The 25,484-nt window shown below is 37.7% G+C and overlaps 1 protein-coding gene across 1 annotated transcript in view; it reads left to right on the top strand.

The window, feature by feature from the left end:
* The first annotated feature begins 8,899 nt into the window (after positions 1-8,899).
* SCAP (SREBP cleavage activating protein) overlaps positions 8,900-25,484 on the top strand; it is a 33,974-nt gene continuing 17,389 nt past the window's right edge. Inside the window, exons 1-11 of the mRNA XM_074095558.1 lie at positions 8,900-9,469; positions 9,542-9,660; positions 12,183-12,290; positions 12,363-12,471; positions 12,615-12,801; positions 15,465-15,610; positions 18,269-19,441; positions 20,014-20,222; positions 21,404-21,560; positions 21,911-22,004; positions 23,709-23,869. Of these exons, the coding sequence (XP_073951659.1) occupies positions 9,351-9,469; positions 9,542-9,660; positions 12,183-12,290; positions 12,363-12,471; positions 12,615-12,801; positions 15,465-15,610; positions 18,269-19,441; positions 20,014-20,222; positions 21,404-21,560; positions 21,911-22,004; positions 23,709-23,869 (2,582 nt within the window). The 5' untranslated portion in view covers positions 8,900-9,350. The remainder of the gene's footprint in view (positions 9,470-9,541; positions 9,661-12,182; positions 12,291-12,362; positions 12,472-12,614; positions 12,802-15,464; positions 15,611-18,268; positions 19,442-20,013; positions 20,223-21,403; positions 21,561-21,910; positions 22,005-23,708; positions 23,870-25,484) is intronic.

Genomic DNA, 25,484 nt, shown 5'->3' with positions numbered 1-25,484 from the left:
GCAGTTAACCACCGAATTATTGCATGCTTCTTCCAAAAAATATTAACAAAAGCCTTAACAACGACCGAGCCATCGCGGTCGTTTCAAAGCGAGCAATTTAAATCCAAATAAAAGGTCGTATCACGAAGTTTTTCTTAAAGGAGTCTCATCGCAAACTACGTTAAAATGATTTAACTCCCCCTTGATAGCGCTACGGGCGGCCGTTCCCGCCGGCCGCCGCGCCGGCTAATAAACGCTTATCAACGGCCTCATTATCACACCCTTAACATCGCTTTAATGTCTTGCTCTTGAACAAAACATATTTAATCACATTTTTCGCCGGCAGGAGAGAACTTTTTTAAATTTCATAAATTTCATGCGGCGGCAAAAGGACGAGCTGAGCCCGCTGAAGGGGAGCGGGATGACGCCTCGGATTTAATCTTGGAAGAACAATTTGGTCCTTCTCACTTCCTTGGATGTTTTACAATCTGTTTTTTTAGTCAGTATTGAAATACGAAGTTGTAGCCGAAACTAAATTTTTAATGGATATTTTCTTACTAATTCTCTCATTGAACTGTTAATCAGTATTTACCTATAGTTCAATCTCATGCAGTCAGTCAATCTCGGTTTAAAGTTTCAAATTAAAATATTAACTGACAAATACACTGCAGCTATGATATTACAATACCAAATACGAAAAATGCATGTCATTACTCATTAGTTAGGAATGGAGCGATTGCGGTAGGTAGGATACAAGTAGGTAGGTTAGGTACAGTCAGCGGCAAAAGTAGAAGCAGTTGTGGTTTGTGGTGTTCAAAATGATCTTAAGACTCTTTTATTACCTTGGCAATAGAATCGTGTGTAGATCATTTTGAGCACCGTAACCGCTCATCCACTACCTACCTCCAATACCTAGACTACCTAAATACAGCATAATTTAGATGAACAGGTATACCTATGTCTACATCAATAGGGAAATTGTACATAAAAAACAGATAAAACAATAATTCTGCCCACGGTTATAATTAATAAAGATTGGGCGTTCGGGTATCATAACTCAAAGCCAAGTGGCCGATCGCCGCCCGCCTGCGACGCCTCACTGATCTTTTAAGCCCGCCCTTGCGCCTCGCGACACTAAATTATAATATAACACGTCGTAAATTTCCAAAACTATCCGTCCATGACACAGTCGACTTTAGTATCCACTTAATAATAACGACAATAACCTTCTAAATATGTAGGTAGAATGAAGGTGGAAGGTGGCTAAACTGACAATAACTAAACCCTTAAATGCTGATTATGAGTAATTTTAGAATACTAAGTAATATATTTACTATGTTGTAAAATTACATTATAATTAGGAAAAGCAATAAATACTATCTAACATCCAAGACTAAAACTATTTATAAACTAAACTATGTTACAATGTTAGATTATTGTGTTTATTTAAATGCTTATACAAACAGAACATACCTACTAATGCATTTTATTTAAACTGGACATACCTACATCTAGTTTACATACATATAAATCAAAGTTTTATTAATACGTTACTATTTACCAATTACAAAATCATAAAATAACAATAAGCATTAAATTAATAAAACTACCTATCCTAAACTTTAAATACTTACTCACATAAAATAAAACGAAAATAAACTACTTAAAGATTCAGTACCTTTGGCAAGGTACCGAAGATGCTGGCAGCGTTTCCTCTTTGAATAGCCAAGCTAATTCTTTGTCCGAGGAAGCTGCCAGCTCTAGTCCCATGTGATGTCTACTAACCTTTTCGAAATTTCTTTGAATAGTTTTAGAAGCGCTAGGACTCCACGTACCAAAGGTCTCGACACCGAATGGGACGAAGTCGTATTCGGGTCTTGACCCCTATATTTGGACATTTTTGTTTTTTTTGCCGCACCATTTGCTGCATCGATTCTGTAACAGGTTCCATGGAGATGGCAATTTATTTTAAATAATATAATATAATAATATAATTTATTTAAACTAGATGTTGCCCGCGACTTCGTACATATGTTAAGAATTGTTTATCGCATGCCCTCGAGAGCAATTATTTTTTGGGATTAAATTTATTTTCTTTATTCTGGACATCTAATGTGATGTAATGCAAAATTTCATGGCAATTGGTTCAATAGTTTAGCAGTGAAAGCAAAACAAATAAACATACAAACCCACTTTCGCATTTATAATATAGCAAGCCGTGTAAACCTCAGGTGCGTTCGTATGTTTAACCGGATTGTCGAGTATCCTTTTGAGCGAATCTCTCCCCCGTATTTAAACACAAAATGAAGAGCCTACAAGCAAACAGTATCGTAGCGCAGTAAAAAAAATAAAAAAGGGATGTCTGCGCAAAGTATCTTGCCTACCTACTCGTTACTCGTAATATCCGAAGCCATTGCGAAAGAACGAAATTGAATATTAAATGAAATAATTTATGCCATATTTATCATTTTGCAAATGAGAAGTCTCACCTTAATGAAAACGGTGTACCAAAATTTCACTGTGTTTCCAATTTGATTTCTGAATTTATAAAAAAAACTTCGCCTCTTCTTTATTTTAATACCGTAGCCCTTAGGCATTGGCCTAAGTCCTATTAAGTATTAATTAATTGTATTTACTCGTAAGTATGTGGAAAAGGAAAGACTGTATGTAGAGTCGTTAAGGTAACTAAAGTGACAATAACGTAGCGATGAGACTGCGTTACTGCGCTCAAAGCCCCAGCAACTATAAATCAGCCTGGATCACGCCTATCGGCGCCACCCGCATCACCCGGACACCTGACCACAAGATTGCCGTTTATCCCAAACTAAAAATAAACATCGAAATCAGGTGGCGCAGTTACCGCAACTCAACACACTCAGGGCCTTATTATAAAATAATATAAAATGGTTTATTAAAAGCAAAACAATTACTAAAATAGGGTTTCCGTACTTTGTTTATTTTACATTATTTTCAGTGCCTAGGTACTTTGTAGTCCTTACCAGTTATAAATGCGAAATTAAAATCTGTCTGTCAGTTACCTCTGTACGCTTGAAGCGATTTAGATGAAATTTGGTATGAAGTTAGTTTTAGACCATGGGCCCTGGAATAGGATAGTTTTTGTGCTGGAAAATTATAGTTTCCGCGGGATATTTAGTAAATAGTCAATTAAACCACGAACTCTCGAAAGATGAAGTCGCGTGCAAAATTTAGTTAGGTAGTTTGAAATAATTATTGAATTACTTCACGCAGGTCCATTCCAGAACTCTATAATAAATATAGTACTGTCAATGGAACTAGTGGAAACACACCATAAAATACATATATGTACTCTTGTGTCGACTGAGGTACTGTTTTTACCTTTAGATACAAGCTTGCCCTGAAATGTACAGTCAGCAAAAAAAGCTCGTATGAAAAATGGTTATTTTAATTAGACTAGATACTTACAATTTAGTGCGTATTTAGCTCTTGATTATATTTAATGACAAAAAATGGCCGATTGTGAATCGGACTGTTGCACCGAAGGTTCCATAAAAAATTGTACGTATCTATGAATATTTTGTTGTTGCTTCAGCTTTACACGCGGAACGAAAAGAACACTGAAATTTAAAAAGATTATTTACCGAGGTGGCTTAAGTAGAAATAAATGCAGAAATTAAATAAAACACCGGGCAGGTGAGGCGTTCTGGCGGGGGGAGGGATCTTCGTTAAGGTTTAATTAAATCGTCCTCGGCGGCCTCTCGCGCTTTAATTCCACCGTTATTAACGCTGTTAAAAAGTGAGTGGCCGGAACAGGGCCACCATGGAACACGAAATTTCGAAATTTACTCACGCTACATACTTGGACGATGATGGTATTATTTACTACAAATTGGTAGTGTCTGGGCCATTAAATTGCACATAGATAATTCAAAACCACCTTTTTAGTATTTTCCTGTAGAATTTTTAGAACAAATTAATTTTGAGTTGTGAATTATTAAATTTGTTAATTTTAAACAATTACTTTGCTTATCCGCGATCTAACGATAGCTACGCTTGTGCAACCAATGTGTGTTCAGGCAGCTCCTCCGTCTCTACGCTGTAAGAACACACACACACACACATCACATAAACCCATTACTTACCTACTACTAGATGTAGAGCAAAGTAATTGTTTATAGTTTATTAATATACACCTCTGCAACTGTACAAAGTAACGAGCCTGATTCAATAAATTAGTTCAAATATTTTTTCACCTCAGCAGCTCAAACAGGCAGGTTTTGCTTTGAGAAATCAGTGAGCAAAATCGCATTTTGCTCACTCCGTGAGACAAAGTAACTTTTTAATTATTATTTTTAAATGCTGAGTACAGTGTTGGGTCTACTTACTGAATTCCAAATATATGAACTTTACTTTGATCTGTCATTTCACTTCAACACGAAAAAAGCGAGAGATAGGATCAAATGTGTTGATTACAGTCTTAAATTAAATTTTTGATATTAAAACTATATCGATAGATACGTAATAAATTACAGGACAACGAAATATTTCCAAAATGTAAATTTTCCCGATCTTTTAATAAAGTATGCAACCTCGTTGCACGTACGCCGCTTCTCTTGTTTTTTTTATAAAATAATTCCGTATTCGTATACTGCCTCTACAGTTGGAATAGATATTTGTTAATTTGAATGAATTTTTATCAAATTTATGTTTATGTAATAGAAATTTAAATAAAATTCATACTTAAAGGTTTAATAACATTTATAATAAATTATACGTTTATTGTTCAACCTATTTAATGACTCCAAGATGAGGCTGTTTGCAAGTGTGACATACCTAGCACAAGAAGTATGAGATTTGTATTGTATCTACTCGACACTTCTTTATGATTTTAAATGTGATAATTATATTTGTCTCTTGAAAATCGGATTATATTTAAAAAAATGTGTTTGTTTTGTAAACAGGTAGGTATATGATGTTCTCGCTGCTGAGGTGAAAAATTGTATGTGTCACACGAGACCAAAGTTTTTTTGCATCTCGTGTGTTTGAATCCCTTGCTGCTCTAAGGATTCTAACCTAGAATCACTCGCTGACGCTCGTGATTCAATTATAGAATCTTTCGCTTACTCGGGATTCAAAATCAACACTCGCAACAAAAAACAACTTTGCTCTCTTGTTGCACAAATAACTATTGTCAAGTTAAGAGTTAAAATTGATTTTACTTTACAAAAACCGATTTCGAACTAATTCGCATTTGCTAAAGCTGGCATTGATATTTGGTAACTGTGGAGATTTTTCTCAAGAAACGAGTTTTTGTTTAAGTAAAGTACGTTTGTTCTTTTTAGAGATGGCTCCATATTCTTCTCATATTCGTAGTTATTTTGACCGCTCGGGTCACATGTCAATACCCTTAGACGATTATTTATTACTTATTACCACAATCAAGTCGCAACTATTTTGATCGAACGATAGTTAATTTTAGTGTCTTTCATTTTCATTGGTGTGTGTGTGTTTGTTACAAGATTTCTTTGTTATTTTTTCTTTTCCTTACTACTCGACAGTTTTCCTGAGGCGTGTGCAAGTGGCCGCGTTTCCGCACGGGGCCGCGATAAGATGCGCCGCGACCCCTTCCGCCCACCCCTGGATCTCACCAAACTGTTTGGATTTTAATTTCATCCCTAAGTGTTGTTTCCAAAGACATCTTCACTTAAGTACTAATTTGTCCCGACTCAAACGATTGAGCCATTTTTACGTTCCCATAGCAGTTACTTTCATTTCTGTTTTGTTTCGTTGATTATCGTAATTAGATGATTACAACATTTTTATTCCCTGTTACATCATTACATTGCCAGGGTGTACTGCCGTTTCGACAAAATATTTTTCGCCACATTTCACTTCACAAAAAACTTATCGCAGTAATTTCCCAAACGAATCTTTAACATATTAACATTTCGCAATTTGTTCATTTGGTCAAATTATCATTTGGCATAATTTTACATTATCAAGTTTTATTATGACAAACGTTTATTAAGCAAACGTTTTCTTTTGGCAAATATTATTTTCCAAAATAATGTTTGTTCAAAAAGACACTTCGCACACGAACCAACCACCGAAACCAACTGCTACCAGAAAAGTAGGTTAGGTTAGGTTAGAACTGCGTCCCCCACAGAAACGAACTTCTACCTGAAAAGTAGGTTATTATGCCATGCTATATTTTGGGAAGAGTGCTTTATGCCAAACGATACATTTGACTAAATAATACTTGGTAATATGAAACATGACTAAATAATAATTTGTGAAACAATAATTTGGCAAATAAAATTACTAACTGTGAAATTGCGTGAAATTGATAAATTGTTTTAGCAATGGTTTTTAGCCAAATGATAATTTGAGTGAAATATTTTGGGATGTGTGCGATACTTTGGGAAAAGTTTTTTGCCCATACATTAGTCATTCCATTTCCAGATATAATAAGACATGTGGAAAATATGTATATGCGGTGTGTATTCACTGGGCCAAGGGCATACATACTTACCCAGCTTTTGGCACAGGTGGGGCCAAGTCACTTTTTTTCTTTGTTTTACTTTTCACGAGGACAAAACCTCCTCGGGCACAAGATAGTTCAAGACAGTCTAGTCTAGTGTTTAGACCAAGGTTTGAAGGGCTCGCACCTCTGAGTTTTCCGGAATTTATGTGCGAAATTACATTTGAAATTTACCAAAAGCTAACGATGAAGGAAAATATCGTGAAGAAACCTGCACACACTTGCAAGATATTTAATGTTGTGTGTGAAAAGCCCGCGTGGCAACACGATTCCACGTGACGTCACGTGTGCGACACTTTTAGCACGGGCCCTCAATCTCGAACTTTGACGCGCTTCATCTTTGTTATTTTTAGGGTTCCATACCCAAAGGGTTCCAACGGAACCCTATTACTTACTGAGACTCCGCTGTCTGTCTGTCCGTCCGTTGGTTGGAGCTCTATCTCTTGAGACGTAATGTTAGACACTTGAAATTTTCACAGATTATGTATTACTGTTGCTGCTATAAAATAGAACAAAATAAATATTTAAGGGGCCCCAAACAAAAAATGTGTTTGTTTTGCCGTTTTTGGCTTGATATATTGTAACGGCAACAGGTAGACGCTTGACATATTCACAGAATCTTTAGTTGTATGCTTAATCACTTTCAAAATAAATAATTAAATTAAAATAAAATATTTAAGGGGGGCTCCCAAACAACAAACTTGATTTTTTTGCCGTTTCTTGCTAATGTGTAATGTTGTATAGATAATGGTACGGAACCCTTCGTGCGTGAGTCCGACTCGCACGGCCGATTTTTTTTTTTAATTTCGGTCGTAGGTGCGTGAACGAATATTCTTGTTTAGAAATGGATAGGAAGCAGTGGCGTAGCTAGGTAACCATAAGGCCCTGGGGCAAAAAATAAACTAGTGCCCCAACTAAACTATTTAAAATCGTTTGTTCCGTATTCGTCGTGTCGCGAATTCGACGTAGGTACTCCTGATTGGTCATTTACAGTTTGTAGGTCAGAGACCGAGGGGCGCCCTCAGCTTGGGGGCCCGAGGCACTGCCCGTCTAGCCCTTCGGTAGCTACGCCACTGATCGTAGGAGTTATTATGATGATTGAGGCTCACTTTGGGCAAGGATGTAGTTAGGGCTAGTTGGCAACAAATAAACAAATGTAAGGAAAAATTTAAGGCGTCAGTGGCTTACACTTAGGTACAGTCGAGTTCATAAACTTGGGAGCAAAAATTTGACCAAAGATATCTGAACACGCTTCTACACCGTTAACAATAGAGTCGTAGCACGCTTCTAGTGTTCAGATATTTTTGATCAAATTTTTGCTCACACGTTTATGAACTCGACTGTACAAGGAAAGGTACCCAACTGTCCGGCTCCGATTTGTTTTATTTTTATATACCTATGTTTAGGTAGCGTTAAAAAGCGGTCCGAAGTATGTAACTTTGAAGGGACTTTTTTTGTAAAATGTAAGTTTGAGCCGAAATAACAAAACACCGGTCCACTATTTTTTCATATCCTCCAACATTATGATCAATCTAGTAATTAACTCTCTTCATGGTCGTCACACTCTTGGCAGAGTGCTCGTGGTCATCACATCAGGGGTGGTGGCAAGCTTTACAATCCGTCGCCATTCCTCCCGTACTGCAGCCCCTCTTGTGGAGTGGACCGTTGAGTGCAGTTTTAACTTGGTCAGTCCAACGCATGGGTGACCTGCTGAGTAATAAACTAGCAATTTGCTTTCTTCATTTTCTACGGAAGTTAGAGGGTTTGTACTTTTTAGTACTTTGGGGGTCAATTTCTCTGAATAGGTTGGGCTTGGGCCAGCTAAAAAAATTACGTGTCCATTAGTTTAAGTTTAGACCAGTCTCTAACATTACCTATATAAAAATAAAACAAATCGGAGCCGGTCAGTTGGGTACCTTTCCTTGTTAGAGCGTTTCCACATTATTCGATCCGATATCGGTTTCGGACGACGATGCAATATCGGTGCAAGTTAAATGTATGAAATATGTACCTGTCTTTCACACTGTCCGGCCTGATATCGGATATCGGATCGGATAATTTGAAAACGGTCTTAAGGTGACCTCTGTCGGAACTATTATGCATCAGTTGTGTCTGATAACTACGAGAAACGCGGGGAGACCTCGCTCGGAGAGACAATAACAATAGTGACCTCTGTCGAGAAGTCAATCAAACCATGCCAATTCATGTTAAAATAATTCAAAATAATCTATTTCCAATTATATCTGAAAATTATTACGACCATACGTGTTATTTCTAATGATACTACGTATCTAAAATTTTAGTAATTTAATCATTTCAAAAATTAATCTACCTCGAGCTGTATGTATGCTCTACTAGCACAAAGCCAGTGCAACACAAATTAAAAAAAAACGATGACAAACAAAACCAACATGTCAAATATTTTGGAACTTTTACCCTATAATAGAGGAAATATGCTTGAACTAATGTGAATTATAACTACATTGGAAAAATACGTTACAGATTAGCTCCGTGTTTAAAAATAATAATAATAATTTTGGCTTTTTATTGGTTTCTCATGTAATGTTGTTTGGCGAAGTGTCAATAGTGCTGTCAAAATTGCGTGGTTATTCTTCACCTAGTGCAATATAATATTTCATAGAAAACCTCAGAAGGCGGCATGAGCGTGCATGATGCAAAACTCACAAGTAATTGCCTCCATCACATCGAGACATGCGACGATATTTGAAATACACGACTGTGGGAACCCGACTTCCAATATAAACTTCGTATTAACTTAGCCCAACGTTCGTATGAAGTTGACTAGAACTTAATATAAACGTTAACCAAGTGATCACTCAGAGATCACATCATGGCCGGAGCCTCCTTACCTGAGCGTGTGGCTCAAATTTACTACACATATGGTTTGTTTTGTTCATCATATCCCATTGCAGTAATAGGCTTTGCACTATCAATTGTGCTGTTATGCTGGTGAGTACACTAACTAGTATTGGAGTCATATTCACAGTACAAATGTTTTGCTAAAAAGCACTATCTTTACAGTTACCCATTGTTGAATGTTCCTCTACCTGGAAACATACCAACGGTTGTTAATATACCTCTACTAGATGCCACGGAGCTGAGTAAAATAGATTGTAGCACCAACAGCTGTCTTCCTAAAGGTAAGTTATGATAGGATATACTACAATGATTTGACTCTTCATTTAAGTACTCAAAAGACCATTCAATTAAGACAATTTTGCCAACTTTCATTCTCCCTACCCCATGTATGTAAGAGCATATAAGATTTCTTTCTCACCCTTCTTACATATGATTTTATCTGGATTCAGAAACGGATCAATTGCACTAAAACTCATAATTTAAAGTGTCCATTTTTAAAATTTAATTTAAGCTATTATATTATAAGACAAGCTGCTATTATTGGCACAGCAAATCTTATGTAACAATGGGTTACCCCCAGTGCCTCTGCGATACGGAAAATTAGAGTTTCAATAATAGCCATAATAAAATTTAGAACCTACTACTTCTTTTAAATTGTTTAGAAATACCTCTATTCCAGCAACTTGGCAAATTAAATTACCCTCCTTTTCTTTTCCTAACTATGTGACTCTTTCTACTGTAAACCAATGCTTGCTTATGATCATGTGGCAAACAATGACTTTAATATATTAAAATGAAAAGAGGTAGATAGTCATTAGCATGCCGAAATAAAGCCATACAACAGACACCCATGCGGCCATAGGTGTCTGTAGCTCTTGGATAGTAGACAATATGAATGCGCTTGATATTTAATTATAATCAAGTAAATGGTGTCAAAATGCAGTTGTGTGTGTTGTGTAAATGCACTAGGTAGGATAAATAAAGAACAAACAAAACTCACAGAACCACATATCACAAGAATGTAGGTTTAACCATTTGTCATTAATGTCTAATGATGTATGTGGTTGCCATGCTAACATAATGTCAGAGAAAAAGACAAATATTTATTCATTTCATAATAGCAAACAGGTCATTAAGCATGTAGGTATGTGTGTGTGCTGATGCTGCAATGGGAAGCATATTTTTCGGTTGTTCTGTAAGCATATGATATATCGCATTACTTAAAAATTGATGGAGTCAAGTATATTAATCATATTAAGCATTTTATAAGGCTTTCACTGCTCATGCATTATTTTCCTGTTTCGGACATAATAATATATATATGTGCATAACATGTATTGCACTAGTTATGTTCAGTAACCTTAATGTCAGCAGTTAAGGTAATTTGACTGCAAATTATTTGTAAATATAGGTTGGCAAATTACCTTGGGGCAGTCAGTCAAAATATCTTTATTCAATTTAGTCTATGACAAGCACTTATGAATGTCAAAAAAATCCACCACCAGTTCGGAAAAACCTATGTTGAGAAGAATCCGGCAAGAAACTCAATGAGTTATATATTTTTTAAAACAGATATAAAATGTTGAATAAAGATTACAAGTATTTAGCACAACTAGGTAAGTACTTTTTTTAACACAGTAGATTTGCCAGTGGAAGTACAGGATTCCTAATGTGGATCGGATTTATTTCCAAATATTGCTGTTGATGATATATTCATTAAATTTATAATACACCTTAGATATTAATGTATTCTTGACAATAGATTTCAATTTTATATCTCTGTTTGATAAGCTATATTTTTCGGAGTTTTATTGTAAAATCGTATGCAATTTCCCAGGAACAACTTTTTTGTTTTAGCCAGTCTGTATGATGGAACTTTAAGCTTCCCTGTGTTTTAGTAGACTTCGGCTTATCGACGTTTATGGGAAAATCACATATATTTTTCCTAACATACATAATTATTTCAAATACATACAACGACGGCAGGGTTAGGATACCCGTTTCCTTAATAAAAGATCTTAAAGATTCTCGCGTCTTCACATTATAGATTGCTCTAATGAGGGCTATCGCGTATAAATTCGCCGCTGGCGACGCTAGTGTAGCGTGAGGTCTCCGAAATGTCAAATCTCAGTTTTTGGGTGAGCTATGCAGTTTATTTATAATTAGAATAATTTTGTGTATATTTTGCATTATCTAAAATTAATTATGGCAATTACGCGATAAGGGGCAATGAATGTCTATGTTTTGAGACAGTTTTGTCTTTCAAAAACTTTTGTCCTCCCTTTTTTCCGAACAAAACCAGACTACGCAAGACTATGGTTGCTCGATATTTTTATGGTACGGTTTTAAGATGTATTAAATATGATTTTAATCTAAACTTTGTTTTCATACCCATAATAACACTTTGAAAGCCATACTTAAAAACCTCACGCAACAGTGGTGCCATCTAGTAAGACAAAAAACGATAGCCCTCTGTGCGTTCTTTTGCAAGATTAAAATTGACTCAATGTCTGCAGTAGATCCCCATAAAATAAGGCAACATGATGCTATTACAGTAAGCAAAGTACAACAACCGTGCCGTCGCCACATCGGTTAGCTGCCATATTTTTCCAACTGCAAAAGCAGCAGAGCTCAACCTACTCGCGACGCGATTACTGTGACGTGAGGTCCCCACTATAGTTTTGAGTCTAGCTAGTAGTTTAGAATCTAGTGAAAGTGTTACTGGTTTAATAAATGAATGTTTTCCATTTTGATCAGTTAGCTCAGATGCTTTATTATTATTTTTTATTATTTTTTTTTTCAGGTATACCTCATACCTTAGAGCTTGTTTTCAATGAAACACATAAATTACCATATATCTGGGCTAAGGATAAACCCCTACTTTATGTGCAACAAATAATAATGAAAATAGGTAAATATTATTACCCTAATATCCCTTGTCATTTGTAATTAGTTGTGATTAATTTAAAATGTTATTATTTAGGTGTATCGCCATGGAATACTAATTTGCGCATGTGGGATGCATTCAGAGCGCCCCTCCAAGAAGTCTTCAGATTGGTGGAAACAATAAAAAATCATGAAGACCCAGAAACGTGAGTCTAATATGAATAAATATTCCATACTAGCTGTTGCCCGTTGCTTCGCAATCAACTCAATGGGTTTTTTCCAAATGCAAATGTTTTACTAGATTGGGTATGGTACTCACCAGTCACCACCTTATATCCTATTGTTTTAGCAAAAGCAGTTTATCACAGTACTGCTACCAAATTGATGGCATGAATCAACGGAACAGTAAAGCAAGTTTGGAGCGAGTTCTGCCGGAATACAGCTGCTTATTGCTCTCCCCTGCTAACCTGTGGCAGCAAAACCTTCAGACGTTTTCAATGGATGTCAATGTTGTTAATACAATTCACTCTTACCAAGTAAGTGCTTTTTTTTTGCCTTGTATTTGTATAGATATTATATCTATTTTAATGGACAAACTAGGCTAATATTGCTATTAACATTAATAATAATTGTGTTAGACAATATTTCGTTAATTTTTCATGTTCAATCACTGGCAAGAACACCTGATAGGGTGAACCATTAATTTTTTTCTAACACAACACTATTCATGTAGCTGAAAGAATGTATTAATTATGTTTTTACGAGCACTTTGACCCATTCAGTCGTATGTATGTGTGCATAAGATATTTGTTTTTCATCTCTCCTGTTCGGAAAGTTTAATTTTCATGGGTAGATAGATAGCCGGGTGGAAAGTATTTTTTTTTTAATTTTTCGATTAGCCACGGAGTCGAAGATAATTGAGTTACGTCCATGACACTTTTTTTTCACGTTTCGGCATGGCCATCTAGATGCGCGTCGTGACCAAGGAGCTTATATACAACACTGGAGGTTGAACGCTGAACATCCGTTTGAAACAAGAAATTTGATCTTTATTATGTCACAAACATATTCCATCTCTTTCTTTAGTTAGATCAGACAGAGATGGAAGTCATTCGTGAAATGTGAAACAAAGTAATGGAATATATAAATAAGTACTAATAAAGGACAAACTTCTTCATTCGGCGTTCAACCTCCAGTTTTATATAGAAGCTCCTTGGTCGTGACCAACTCGATTTTTTTAATAGTCGGCCGTTGCAAGTGGCCAGGTCGAAAAGGTTCCGTTGGGGGTTGGATATAAGTAAATTCAATTTATTATTATTCTCATTTTTTTTTGTAGTATTTTACTTACCTCAGTCGAAATGAAAAGTAGAATGTCTAACTCGGGTGAAATTACCCATTTCCCCTCGAACTATTGGCGCTCTCAGTTCGTTCGAGCGCCAGAAATATCTCGGGTTAAATGGGTCACTTTCCACCCTTGGTTATCAATCTACTATTGCAAACAAGACTTCGACCACCTCTGGACTTCTTGTGTTATCTATCTTATCACTTATCAGATTGACTTGGAATTGGCATGGATATGTAGCTTAGATGAATGATTGGTCTCGCGCGCTCGCTCGACTAGATACCGCGCTACCTAAAAACAAAAGGTTCGTGAATGCGGCAACTCAATATTGTAGTGTGCGTAAGAACGGTGTAAGACAATTTGCAAGGATGCTAGTGTGCGTGACGAATTGTGTTGCCAGCTGCTCCACTGTTACCCGAATTATTGGGAAAATAAATTATTCTGTAGTCTATTAAGTTACTGGTTACAAAATGTCTCTTGGGAAATACTTAGAAATTAAGAAGTAATTAAGAGTGAATGTATTAATATGTTTGTGTATAGGTTAGGCGTAGGTTTCTTCTTTAAAAAAATGGAAGTTATGATGTAGGTATATCAATGATCAGGCCTCACTTTTAATTAAAAATATATATATTTAAGGACATTCAATATTTACAAATTATTACTAAAAATTCATGGGCTGAGTCACCAACTAAGAAGTTTTGCGTAGTTAAGATAACACGTTCCACCTATAGTTAAACCTAATATAATGTACAGGTTAATTAAGACCAAAATAAATAAAAAAAAATTACAAAATATACATACATACATGCATATACATACTTATATACATACGCTTGAAAAACATAACCCTCCTTCGGGCACTAGGGTAAAAAGTTAACATTTCAGAAAAATGGGTAGAAATACGAAAAAAAAATTTTTTTCGTTTCCCGTAATACCTAAGTAAATCAGCTGATTGGGCTTTTTGAATGGGAAAACGAAAAACATTTTTAATTTTAGACACATTCACCCCTTAATTAAATAGTGTCGGGTAACAATTTATACACCTTCAGTGGATATATCACCAAGATAAACATTAAATAATATAGAACTAGGTTATGTATATATAATAATTACGTTAGATACTTAAATAAAATAAGTTATTAAAATTTATCATCATTTAATGATGATAACAATAAAATTCAATTTATTAAAATCTCAACCACGGGGAATTTGATTCTTGTGTACGCGGCAACACAGAATGGCGTTTAGGGTTCATGTTATTTTATTTTGTAATTTCGAAATTATACGATATTTACTGATAGCATGTGATCCCAGTGTCCTTCTTATTTCATGTAGTATTATTTTTACACAATTTCACTGCGAAAACTGGCATTTTACTTCGGTTTATGACCAAAATTTAACAAAAAATTCGGTACATGCACCTTACGCACAGTTTGCAACGCGACTGACTCGCCTCGGGCTCGGGTACGCCGAATTCGGCGTACTATTTGCTGCCGCATTTGACAAGTACGCCGGCGTTATCTAGTAGAGCGAGCACGCGAGACCAATCATTCATCTAAGATATGTAGTATGGATGAAAATGCGGATACAGCCAACAAAAGATGTACAATTAGAAAAAAGGATTGTTTTAAAAATTATATTGATAATAAAAACTTATTTAATCAAAAACTGGTTTAACCTTTTTAGATGGAACTTTACACATAGTTTTTATTATATTAGACTTTGAAATGGAAATGTTGAGAGTTTATCAACTATGATGCCATCAATTGTCGTTCTTTGAACTAATTACTTATTTCTGTAAGATTATTTGATACTTGTTTTACTTTACCCTTCAACATCGATTCGGCTGTTTCGCAGAATCTACCAAAGAACAAAGTGTCGATCGCAGAAATGGCATTTGGCATGCAGCTGCGCGACTGCGGCATCAAGCGATATCCGCTGCGTGCGCGACCGCGTGTTTTACAGTATGCCGTCTCTGTGTTCTACCAGCACGCGGAACCCAGGTGAGCTCCTCTAACTAAGTTCGAGCCTGGTCACCCATGAAAAGCTTACACGTTGGGCCCCGGCAACGATCCACTAAGGTCTTACGCTAAGCCTACGCATATCCCACAGCAGTCACTTCTATGCCAGTGATACGTATACGTGTCACAGACGTAATACATTCCGGTGCCAGTGACACGCATGTCATGTCAAAATAATTCGTACCTCCTAAAGGAACGTTGCTGAAGCCAAATGTGACGATCCACTAAGCTCTTACGCTAGGCATAGCGCATATTCCACAGCAGTCACAAATAAGTACGTGTCAGTGGCATAGGAGTAAGAACTAAAAGGTCACAGACGTTGTGTCACTGAGGCCGAACGTGTTAACCATCTATCTATATATATAAAAGAAGAAACTGACTGACTGACTGACTGACTGACTTATAGATCAACGCACAGCCCAAACCGCTGGGCCTAGAAACTTGAAATTTGGAATATATATTCCTTAGTAGATGTAGACGCCCACTAAGAAAGGATTTTTCGAAATTCCCACGGGATAGGAAATAAATGGGATTTATATTTTCACTTCAAAATGGCCCTATTTCTGTAAATATAATTATTAGAAACTGCACATTTGGCATGCAAGTAGGTAATACTAACAGCTAAAAACAATTTTCAGGATTTTTCAAAATTCCCACGGGATAGTGAATAAATGGGATTTGTATTTTTACTTCCAATAAATGACCCTCTTTCAGTCACTATATTTATTAGAGACTTTACATTTGGCATGCAAGTAGGTAATACTAACAGCTAAAAACAGTTTTCAGGGTTTTTCGAAATTCCCACGGGATAGTGAATAAATTGGATTTTTATTTTCACTTCCAATAAATGACCCTCTTTCCGTCACCATATTTATTAGAGACTTAACATTTGGCATGCAAGTTGGTAATACTAACAGCTAAAAACATATTTCATTTTTTGTCAAAATTCCCACGGGATAGGGAATAAATGTGATTTATATTTTCGCTTAAAAGTGGCCCTAACTCCGTTATTATAAATATTAGAGACTCCAAATTCGGCATGCAAGTAGGTAATACTAACTGCTAAAAACAGTTTTCAGGGTTTTTCGAAATTCCCACGGGATAAAACGAATAAAGAGGATTTTATTTGAATCAGAAAACGCACAAGCTAAACTAATAAAACTAGGGACTGGAGATTTGGCAAACTGGTGTAAATCTGGTTACAATACAATAATTTAGCAGTGGCATCCTGGCCAGGATCGTCCCCGTAGAAGGGAACTCCTCAAAAGTTGATGGCACACACAAAAGACTACATGATTGTTAAATTTCAATAACAATGCGTTTATATGAATACACCACCTGAGGGTGCAGCCAGGGTCGTCTACTGATGACGGAACTCCTCAAGGGTGATAGCACAGATACGAATTTTACAATATATAAGTGAATTCAATTTCGGGCCAAATTTTCAAAATTCATTCAATAATAGAAAGCTACAATGTGTCTCTACTCGAAAATTAAGAATATTCAAATAGATCATAACAGTTATCCATGTCCCGCGGGAACTTTACAATTTCTAGGGATATAATCCTATATCGTGTATAAAGTCGCGGGCAAAAGAAATGCGTAGTACTTTAACGTTTTCTAAAATTCCACCCCCGAATCAGCGAAACAGGGTTTCAAAGTTGGTTATGATTAATTACGTATGTAGAATGATTTTTGAATTCTAAAATTTGCATCCTTTGTCTAAAACAACGTCTGTCTGTATTTGTATTTCCATGCAATCCTCTGAAAAATCATCAAAACACGAATAAATTATGGTGGAAAGTAAATGTATGTTACCCCAAATTTAACGCGAGCGAAGCCGCGGGCAAAAGCTAGTTGTATTATAGCCCGAAAGTTAGTAGACATTTTAGATTAGCCATGACCGGAAGTAGAGACTTGCGCATCACTTCATTTATGATATCTAAATACAAAACATTGACCTGACTGAGGATAAGTAAGGCTTAAACGTCTTATCGTCGGGCCTAATAACTTAGCCAGATAATTTCAAAATTATACCCAACTATTTCCAGAAAAACTTAGGACGGTTGAAATTTTAACATAATTTTAAAGCGACGTATTTGAAAACAAATATTTTACCCGTAAGATAATGGAGAATGTTAATGTTACATATTAGATGTTCTGCATAGTTATCCCGTTTAGCCCCACTAACCATCAGCAAGGTTTTTTTAAAAGTGATTTTCATACAAAATACGCACGGCTTAATATAGGCCGTGACCGTTATTGACAATGATAAAATGGCATTGAAAAAAAAAGTAATTTAAAACAATTGCAATTGCAATGACATAGGATGTCGCCCAAACTTTATGCATATTTTATATGATAACATGGAAATTCTAATACTTGTCGTATCCGTTTTGTGCATAAGTACCTAGAAAGAAAACGCGATTACCTACGACAAAAGTAAACAATAATAAAAACGGAGAGAAAAAGTCACGTTTTTTATTGTTATGTTTGATGGATAAAAAGTGATTCATTAAATCGCTGTAACGTTTCAACTTATCTTACTCATCGTTTTATTTTCATTATCTACTGCGATTAACAAAATGTATCATTTAATTATTTACTTTTAATAACGATAAAAACCCTTATCCGTTTCAGATTTATCAATTCTCTGACAAAAAAGTTGAAAACCATGTATCCTCTATACCAAGACAAGCCCTACGAACATACAGGCGAAGTCACCCTAGTCTACTATCCCGGACAATTTAACTACCATGAACTTGTGCCTTTAATGATAACCTTTGTGGGAATATTTTTGTATGTTTATTTCTCTGTGAGGAAAATAGAATACATAAGATCAAAATTAGGGCTGGCTGCGTGCGCTACGGTCACAATAGCAGGCAGTCTCTCCATGTCCATGGGAATATGCTTCTATTTCGGTTTCTCATTAAGTCTACAAGGCAAAGAGATCTTTCCCTACTTGGTAATAATAGTTGGACTGGAGAACGTTCTTGTGTTGACTAAGAGCGTCACTTCGACAGATTCGAGACTTGATGTCAAAATCCGTCTCGCGCAGGGCCTGAGCAAAGAAGGTTGGTCCATCACGAAAAACCTACTCACAGAAATAACTATATTGACAGTCAGCTTTTTTACATTCGTTCCCTTCATTCAAGAGTTCTCAATTTTCATGATAGTTAGTTTGATTTCGGATTACTTTGTACAAATGGTGTTCTTTGCCACCTTCCTTGGAATCGATGTCAGACGCATGGAGTACTTCCAAGATCAAAACAAGCTTCACCTGAAAGAATATTTTAATGCCAATAACGCGTTGAATTGGCGTTTTAATAAAAGTTATTCAGAAGAAAACTCGTCTCCTCTGCGGATGACCAAGTCGAAATCACATCCGAGGTTAAATGGCTTGGCTCAAAACAGTCCCACAGACGTGTTAGCGAAGAGAAACGCTAGTCCACAGTTACAGGAGCAGAAGGTGCCTAAGCGGATACGTTTGGTGAACATGTGGGCAAGGACTCGATTTTTCCAGCGCGCGTTTATGGTGTGGATGCTTGTGTGGGTCTCCATGATAGTGTACAATTCGGGCATCGTCGAGTATTTCTTGACTAACCTTGAAAAGCCCGATGGAAACGGACATGCGGACAGAAAGAACTATGAAAGAAATGCACCCAAACAGAGCATGTACACGTTTTACGATAATAGCGACAGCAGCCCGATGGTCTTTTCACCACTTTTGGACATGGATACAGATAAAGGAGTTGAAGATGCAAACGAGACAATACTGTTAAAGCACTCAATGCATTCCCGTCCTTGGTCTAGGTAAGTACCTACAACCATCTGCTTCAGTTGTATATCCCTATTTTTGAATGCATTTTTCAGCGATCGTGCCCCCGACTTCACAATTGTTCCCAGTGTATAACGCCACTAGCGAAAATTGTCGCATCGTATATCGTATAATCGCAATGATAAACATAGGAACTGTCTATACAAAGTGCCTTTAAATTAATTCGGAATAAGTCAGCAGGTTAAGAGTAGGCTAAACAGTTTTAAAACCACGATTTAAATACACCCTAACCCTTGCAGACAGTGTGCTCACGCACATACGTGATTGACGGTCGATCAGACAGACTCATCCAGTGCCTAGGAATATTTTATTTATCCCAAGACAGTTTTGAACATTTCAATATTGGCATATTACTACTGAGTCAAAACATCAAAGTCTAGAGATGATGAGTATTCCAAGACTTTTTTGATGTGTGTATTTTTGAGCACCTAGACTCCGGTGTTTATGATGGTACTTTAAGTACGATGTAAGAGGCTTATTAAAGCTTAAATTGAACAAAGTTAGTTTGAGGTTGACTTTGACTTTGATCGTGCGTCGTGTGGCACAGATTGTCGCCGTACCACTGGTCGTCGATCCTCGGGCAGTACAACGAGTCGGTGGCGGGGCGGGTGGTGGCGGTGCTGCCGCCGCTGCTGCTGAGCCAGCGCGTGGGCCCCGAGCGCGCGGCCGCGCTGCGCCACCCCGACGAGCGCGACCCGCCGCCGCTGCGCTGGCAGGCGCTCGCCGCCGCGCTCGACCCCATTGACACTCTGCCGGGTAAGCGCTAGTGCTAGCGGCCACAGTCCCGCCGGGCTCCATCCCCAGTCGGGGTAGATATTTGTATAGGAATACGAACGTGAACGTTTTAAAATTGCCGCATCCAGTTATTTTCTAATTCTGTTTACGTATAAATCGCTGGCGCATAGATCTGCGATGCCGACTTGTGCTAATCATCTTACCTACATAGCTTAAGTTTAATGTACCCACTTTTGTTTTATTTATTTTAATTTTTTAAGTGGATATCTGCTACTGTACGCTATTAATTCTTTATGAGAATAAAGTTCTTAAACCAGAAACCAGGAATACGAACGTGGGCACGCAACTACCATAAGTCACGCCTCCATTATTCCAAATTATTCGGAAAGGCGTGCCTACCCTAGCTGACGCGGTTTGCACGGAGCGGGTGGATGCCTATTGAAAAATAGTATGAGCAGCGCTAACTTCACGCGTCGCGTGCGACGGATTATAATTGTACCCGCACCCGCAGGCGTGCGCCCGCGCGGTACACCCGCGTCAGCTAGCGTAAGCCCTTTGAAATTATTAGCTAACTAACTGACCCCGCAGGCGTTGTCCTGCCCTGAAGAGCAGCACTACATTAAATAAGACCCATACCAACAGCATCCAAAATTTCGGTAACTTCTATCAATTTTGAACAGGGATTGAAACTTTCCGTTTTTTAAAATTTAAATTTCCTATGTTTCTTGTGAAAATTTCCAGAAATTTCCAAGAACTTTTCCAACTTTTTGAAACTTTGCACAACTTGCACTGCACATTTGTACACCTACCGGATTCAATTATATTTTTAAACCATCGAGGAACCTCTTGAAATATACACATTAATTTTCATCCGAATCGATCCAGCCGTTTAGGAAGAGTTAAGTGACAAACACGCGTACACAATCGTAACATGTATACAATCATTGGTACTATACTATCATGGCTAAACTGTACCGATACAGATCCAATCATCCAATCTATTCTTGCGTCATTTATCTGTCACTACATTTTACCAAAATGAATATTTGAATACGCTGTTCCGTGAGTACCGAATATTATATATACGAGTATACAAGGAACAAAGTAAATTAACTTCGCAAAGAACGTTAGATATTATTAACTTAATCCTCCAATTGAAGTTTTGGAAAAAAAATATAGATTTTGTTTTTTTCCTTGGTCAGAGTTTGAGATGATTGATGGCAAGAGTCAGCAACACCAGTGGCGCAAGGCGACCGAGCTGCCCATTTACCCGACTACGCCGATGGAGATTCTATTGCTGGCCATACTTTGCACCATCAGTGTTGCAGTCATCGCTTACATGATGGTCGTGCTGTACAGGTGAACAATGCAAAGCCTTTACTCGCCCGAGTGGGGAAATACTACAGTTTACTTCCAATTAGCATTCCAATTAACACTTTATCTTCATTCAGTGATATCTTATCTTCGTGTCGCGATCTTTTAACTGCTCTATGTGATTCGTTTTCTAGTGAAATCATGAAGCGCGCTAAATTCGGCTGCAACTGAACACCTGGCGGTTCAATGTACTACCTACTCCTATTGTTATTGTCCTTACCTTATTAAATCTAATTAGATCATTTTCATCAAAATGTTCCCATAATCGTCCTCACTTGCATGCACTTGATGTTGTGTGTTATGTCAAACTCATTGATGATTGTACTTTCGAGCAGATGTGTGTGTTCCCGCAACTATGCTGAATGGCGCGCCTCCTGGAACGACGAAGATGAATATCGGAAAATAATTGCAAAACAACCGGCAGTGCAGGTAACTTGATGCCAATGCCGCGTACACACGTGTATTTAATAACTTATTGAATTATTGAATTCATTTCTTGTATTATTGTCGTTGCTGTAAAAAAAATAGTCGCTAACATAGACGAGTCCATAAGTCAGTACATGACGAGACACCCTAACGACACAGTGTGTGCACGCCGCATTAGATTTGCTTAGGTGCACTTTTATACTAACTTTGAAATGGTTTCATTGCGATTTCTTATTTTCACGTTGCGGGAAGTTTGTATATGTGTGTGTATGTATGTTTGTTACTCCTTCACGCTAAAACGGCTGGACGGATTTGGATGAAATTTGGTATGTAAATAGCTGGACATCTGGAATAACACATAGGGTACGTTTTATCCCGATATTCCCACGGGATAGGGATAAAATCTCGAATTAACAACCTCTGGGCTTAGTCATAAAATTTCGCATAGTTGTTTTGAATTCGATGTCAACCACGATGTAATTTTAGGGAATTCCCACGGGAATTTTGTAAACACTAGTGTTTAAATAATAATAATAATACCTAGCCGTTTTCGGCTACAGTGACTTGAGTCTGCGTATCGCGTTTATGGGCTGGGATGTTTAGCCCTTACATGGCTAACGTAGCCGATCTTTGCAGAGAACGTCCTTTTGCAAGCAGCACAGGTTAAAGTACGGTCAAGGACTTTAAGTCATAACATGAGCCACCATGGTACCTTTTCAAAGGAAAACTCATTACGATTTTCCTTGTTAATTGATGCGATGTCACTATGACGTTTACTGTGAAATGGTTCCATGGTGGCTCATGATCGTACCATGGTTATAGTCCATTCAGGATAACATTGTACTCTAGAAGGTCACAGAAGAAGGGGTTCTAAACATTTTTGTGAAGTCGTAAAAATGATGATGATGATAAATAAAAGAAGTAATAAGATGAAGTCATCATTTTTTGTTTACTTTGTAAGTAGCTTAATATGTAATGTCACCACTATTCCGATGTAATGACAATATTAATACCGACCTACGTAATTTGCTACATAACATTAATTCGATTTATATTTTTACACAATTGGGTTTCGAGGACTCATCCGCTCTCATTCCCTGTTTGAAAATATTCCACTCGAAGTTTCTGCTATAAGTTAATCTCACTAATATTAATTATAGTTGCGAAAGTTTGTAAGTCTGTATGTTTGTTTGTTACCTCTTCACGCCTTAACAGCTAAACTGAATTAGATGAAATTCGGTATACAGATAGTAGGTACAAGTTCCGGGGAAGGACAGAATAGTTTTTATCCCGAAAAATTGCATAGTTCCCGTTGGATAGCAATACACATATTCTACGAGAACGGAGTCGCGGGCAACAGTTAGTTAATGAATAATTGAAACTATTATTGAAGTCTTCGATGTTTTAATTAGAATTAAGTTTAGACCGTACCTATATTAAAAAATTGCAATTTATTAAATGACTTCCTAAAGCGTGCATTATAAAGAGCCTATTTTCCTTCTGTCCATTCCAATATTGAACAGACTGTAGGTTAGGTTAGGATCGACACTGGCGTATGTCGTGCTTTGTCTGATACCTGCACATAGGCGGCATAGGGAGTGGCCGCTCCTGTACTGTATCGGGGTCACAGTGCGGGTCGGTTGCACCCTTAGCGACAAAGCAGTATCTAAATATCGAGGTAAATAAATAAGTTGTTGATGGTCGCAGTTGGTGATGGAGGCGGTGCCGCTGGTGGTGGCCGGGCACAGCCAGGAGGTGGAGTGCCTGGTGACGGACGGCGAGCAGGTGGTCAGCTCCTGCCTGCAGGGCCACATCAAGGTCTGGGACTCGCAGAACGGAGAGATCGTCACCAACATCGACCGGGGAGCGTAAGACAATCAGCTTTTATACTAGCACCATGGATTGCGCTGTTGCCGTCTCCAAGTCATGGGTGACACTATTTACCGGCCTGTATAGTACTGAAATGGAAATACCGACTCGATATTTCGTGTACACGCCCATAGAAACTCGTGCCCGTTTGACATGAGTTTGTATAGGCGTGTAAACGAAATATTGGGTCGGTATTTCCATGTCGTTATTATCCGGGCCCGTAAATGTTGTCACCCCAGGTCATCGCTCATGCTAGTACAGGGCGATTCGCGAGAACTGAATGAATGAGTGAATGAAGGTATCTATGTATGTGTTACCTATTTGAATACACTTCACACAAATATGAAAATGTCATGCATCAGTCATTTACCTACATAAATGTCTAATAGTACATTACTGCAGAGTCCGCGAAATAGGGGGTTGCCGGCCGAGTATTGACAGATACGAGGCTGATAATCCCTGTTCGCGGACAAGGCTTGTATAGTGCTTTTCTCAAATAAATCCAAGGAAATAATACCATGTCACTTGATGATGAACTCATATCGGAAACAATAACACTTATTTGAATAAAAAAAATGTTTTTTTTTCTATACCCGCCAAAATATGTACTCTTTTTCAGCTATTTTTTATAAGCTGTTCGAGTTGATGTTTTTTCCATCAAATCTTGTGATGATTTTATGTATAAAATATAATGAGGATACTTTATTAATTGGTTCATGGTTCATTGGTTTTGCAGGTGGTAGGACCTTGTGCAAGGTCCGCCCGGATTGCTACCACCATCTTGCTCGCTAATCCTGCCGTGAAGCAGCAGTGCTTGCACTGTTGTGTTTCGTTGTGGAGAGTAAGACAGCCGGTGAAATTACTGGCACTTGAGGTATCCCATCTTAGGCCTCTAGGTTGGCAACGCATCTGCAATCCCCCTGGTGTTGCAGGTGTCTATGGGCGGTGGTGATCTCTTACCATCAGGAGACCCACTTGCTCGTTTGCTACACAGTCGAATAATAATAAAAAAACATTCAAGACAACAGCAAGATAGTGGTAGCAATCCGGGCGGACCTTGCACAAGGTCCTACCACCTGCTTGTATGAAATTCCATTACTATCCTCTAATTTGCAACAAAAGGTAATCTCTTTGCTGGCCTTGGCCGGCAATGTTGTATGAAATTCCATTATTATTAGAACGAACCTTCAATAAGTGCTATACAATGAAATGACGTACTTGGCGTTCTATGGTCACGAAGATAAGGACGACATTTCCTTGAATGTTTGAGAAAGTAACATTAAATATAATGACCCGGATAACTCACGTCTTAAATCGAGTTTAGCTCGACATGTTTCGGGCTAATCCGTAGCCCTTCGTCTTCGGAGCAACGCGACTCAGCGGCTGCTGCAACACGCGCACTGCGCGCCGCCGCTCTGCTCGCGCGACTACCCGACGAAACTGACATACCCGCGTTTCATCATCATTACAACTGTCAAATGTAGGGTAGCACACAACACTAACAATATCGCTCCGTAAAGGTACGTTCACACACACCGATGACGCAACACGAGTATTTAACACCGTTTTCCAACTCGGAGGTACCGTCCAACCACTATCCCGGTGAAACATGTC

Source organism: Choristoneura fumiferana, chromosome Z (assembly GCF_025370935.1).
Source record: "Choristoneura fumiferana chromosome Z, NRCan_CFum_1, whole genome shotgun sequence".
Taxonomy (NCBI): Eukaryota; Metazoa; Arthropoda; class Insecta; order Lepidoptera; family Tortricidae; genus Choristoneura; species Choristoneura fumiferana.
The sequence above is the reverse complement of the archived record's forward strand: the minus strand, read 5'-3'. Positions and strand labels throughout refer to the sequence as shown.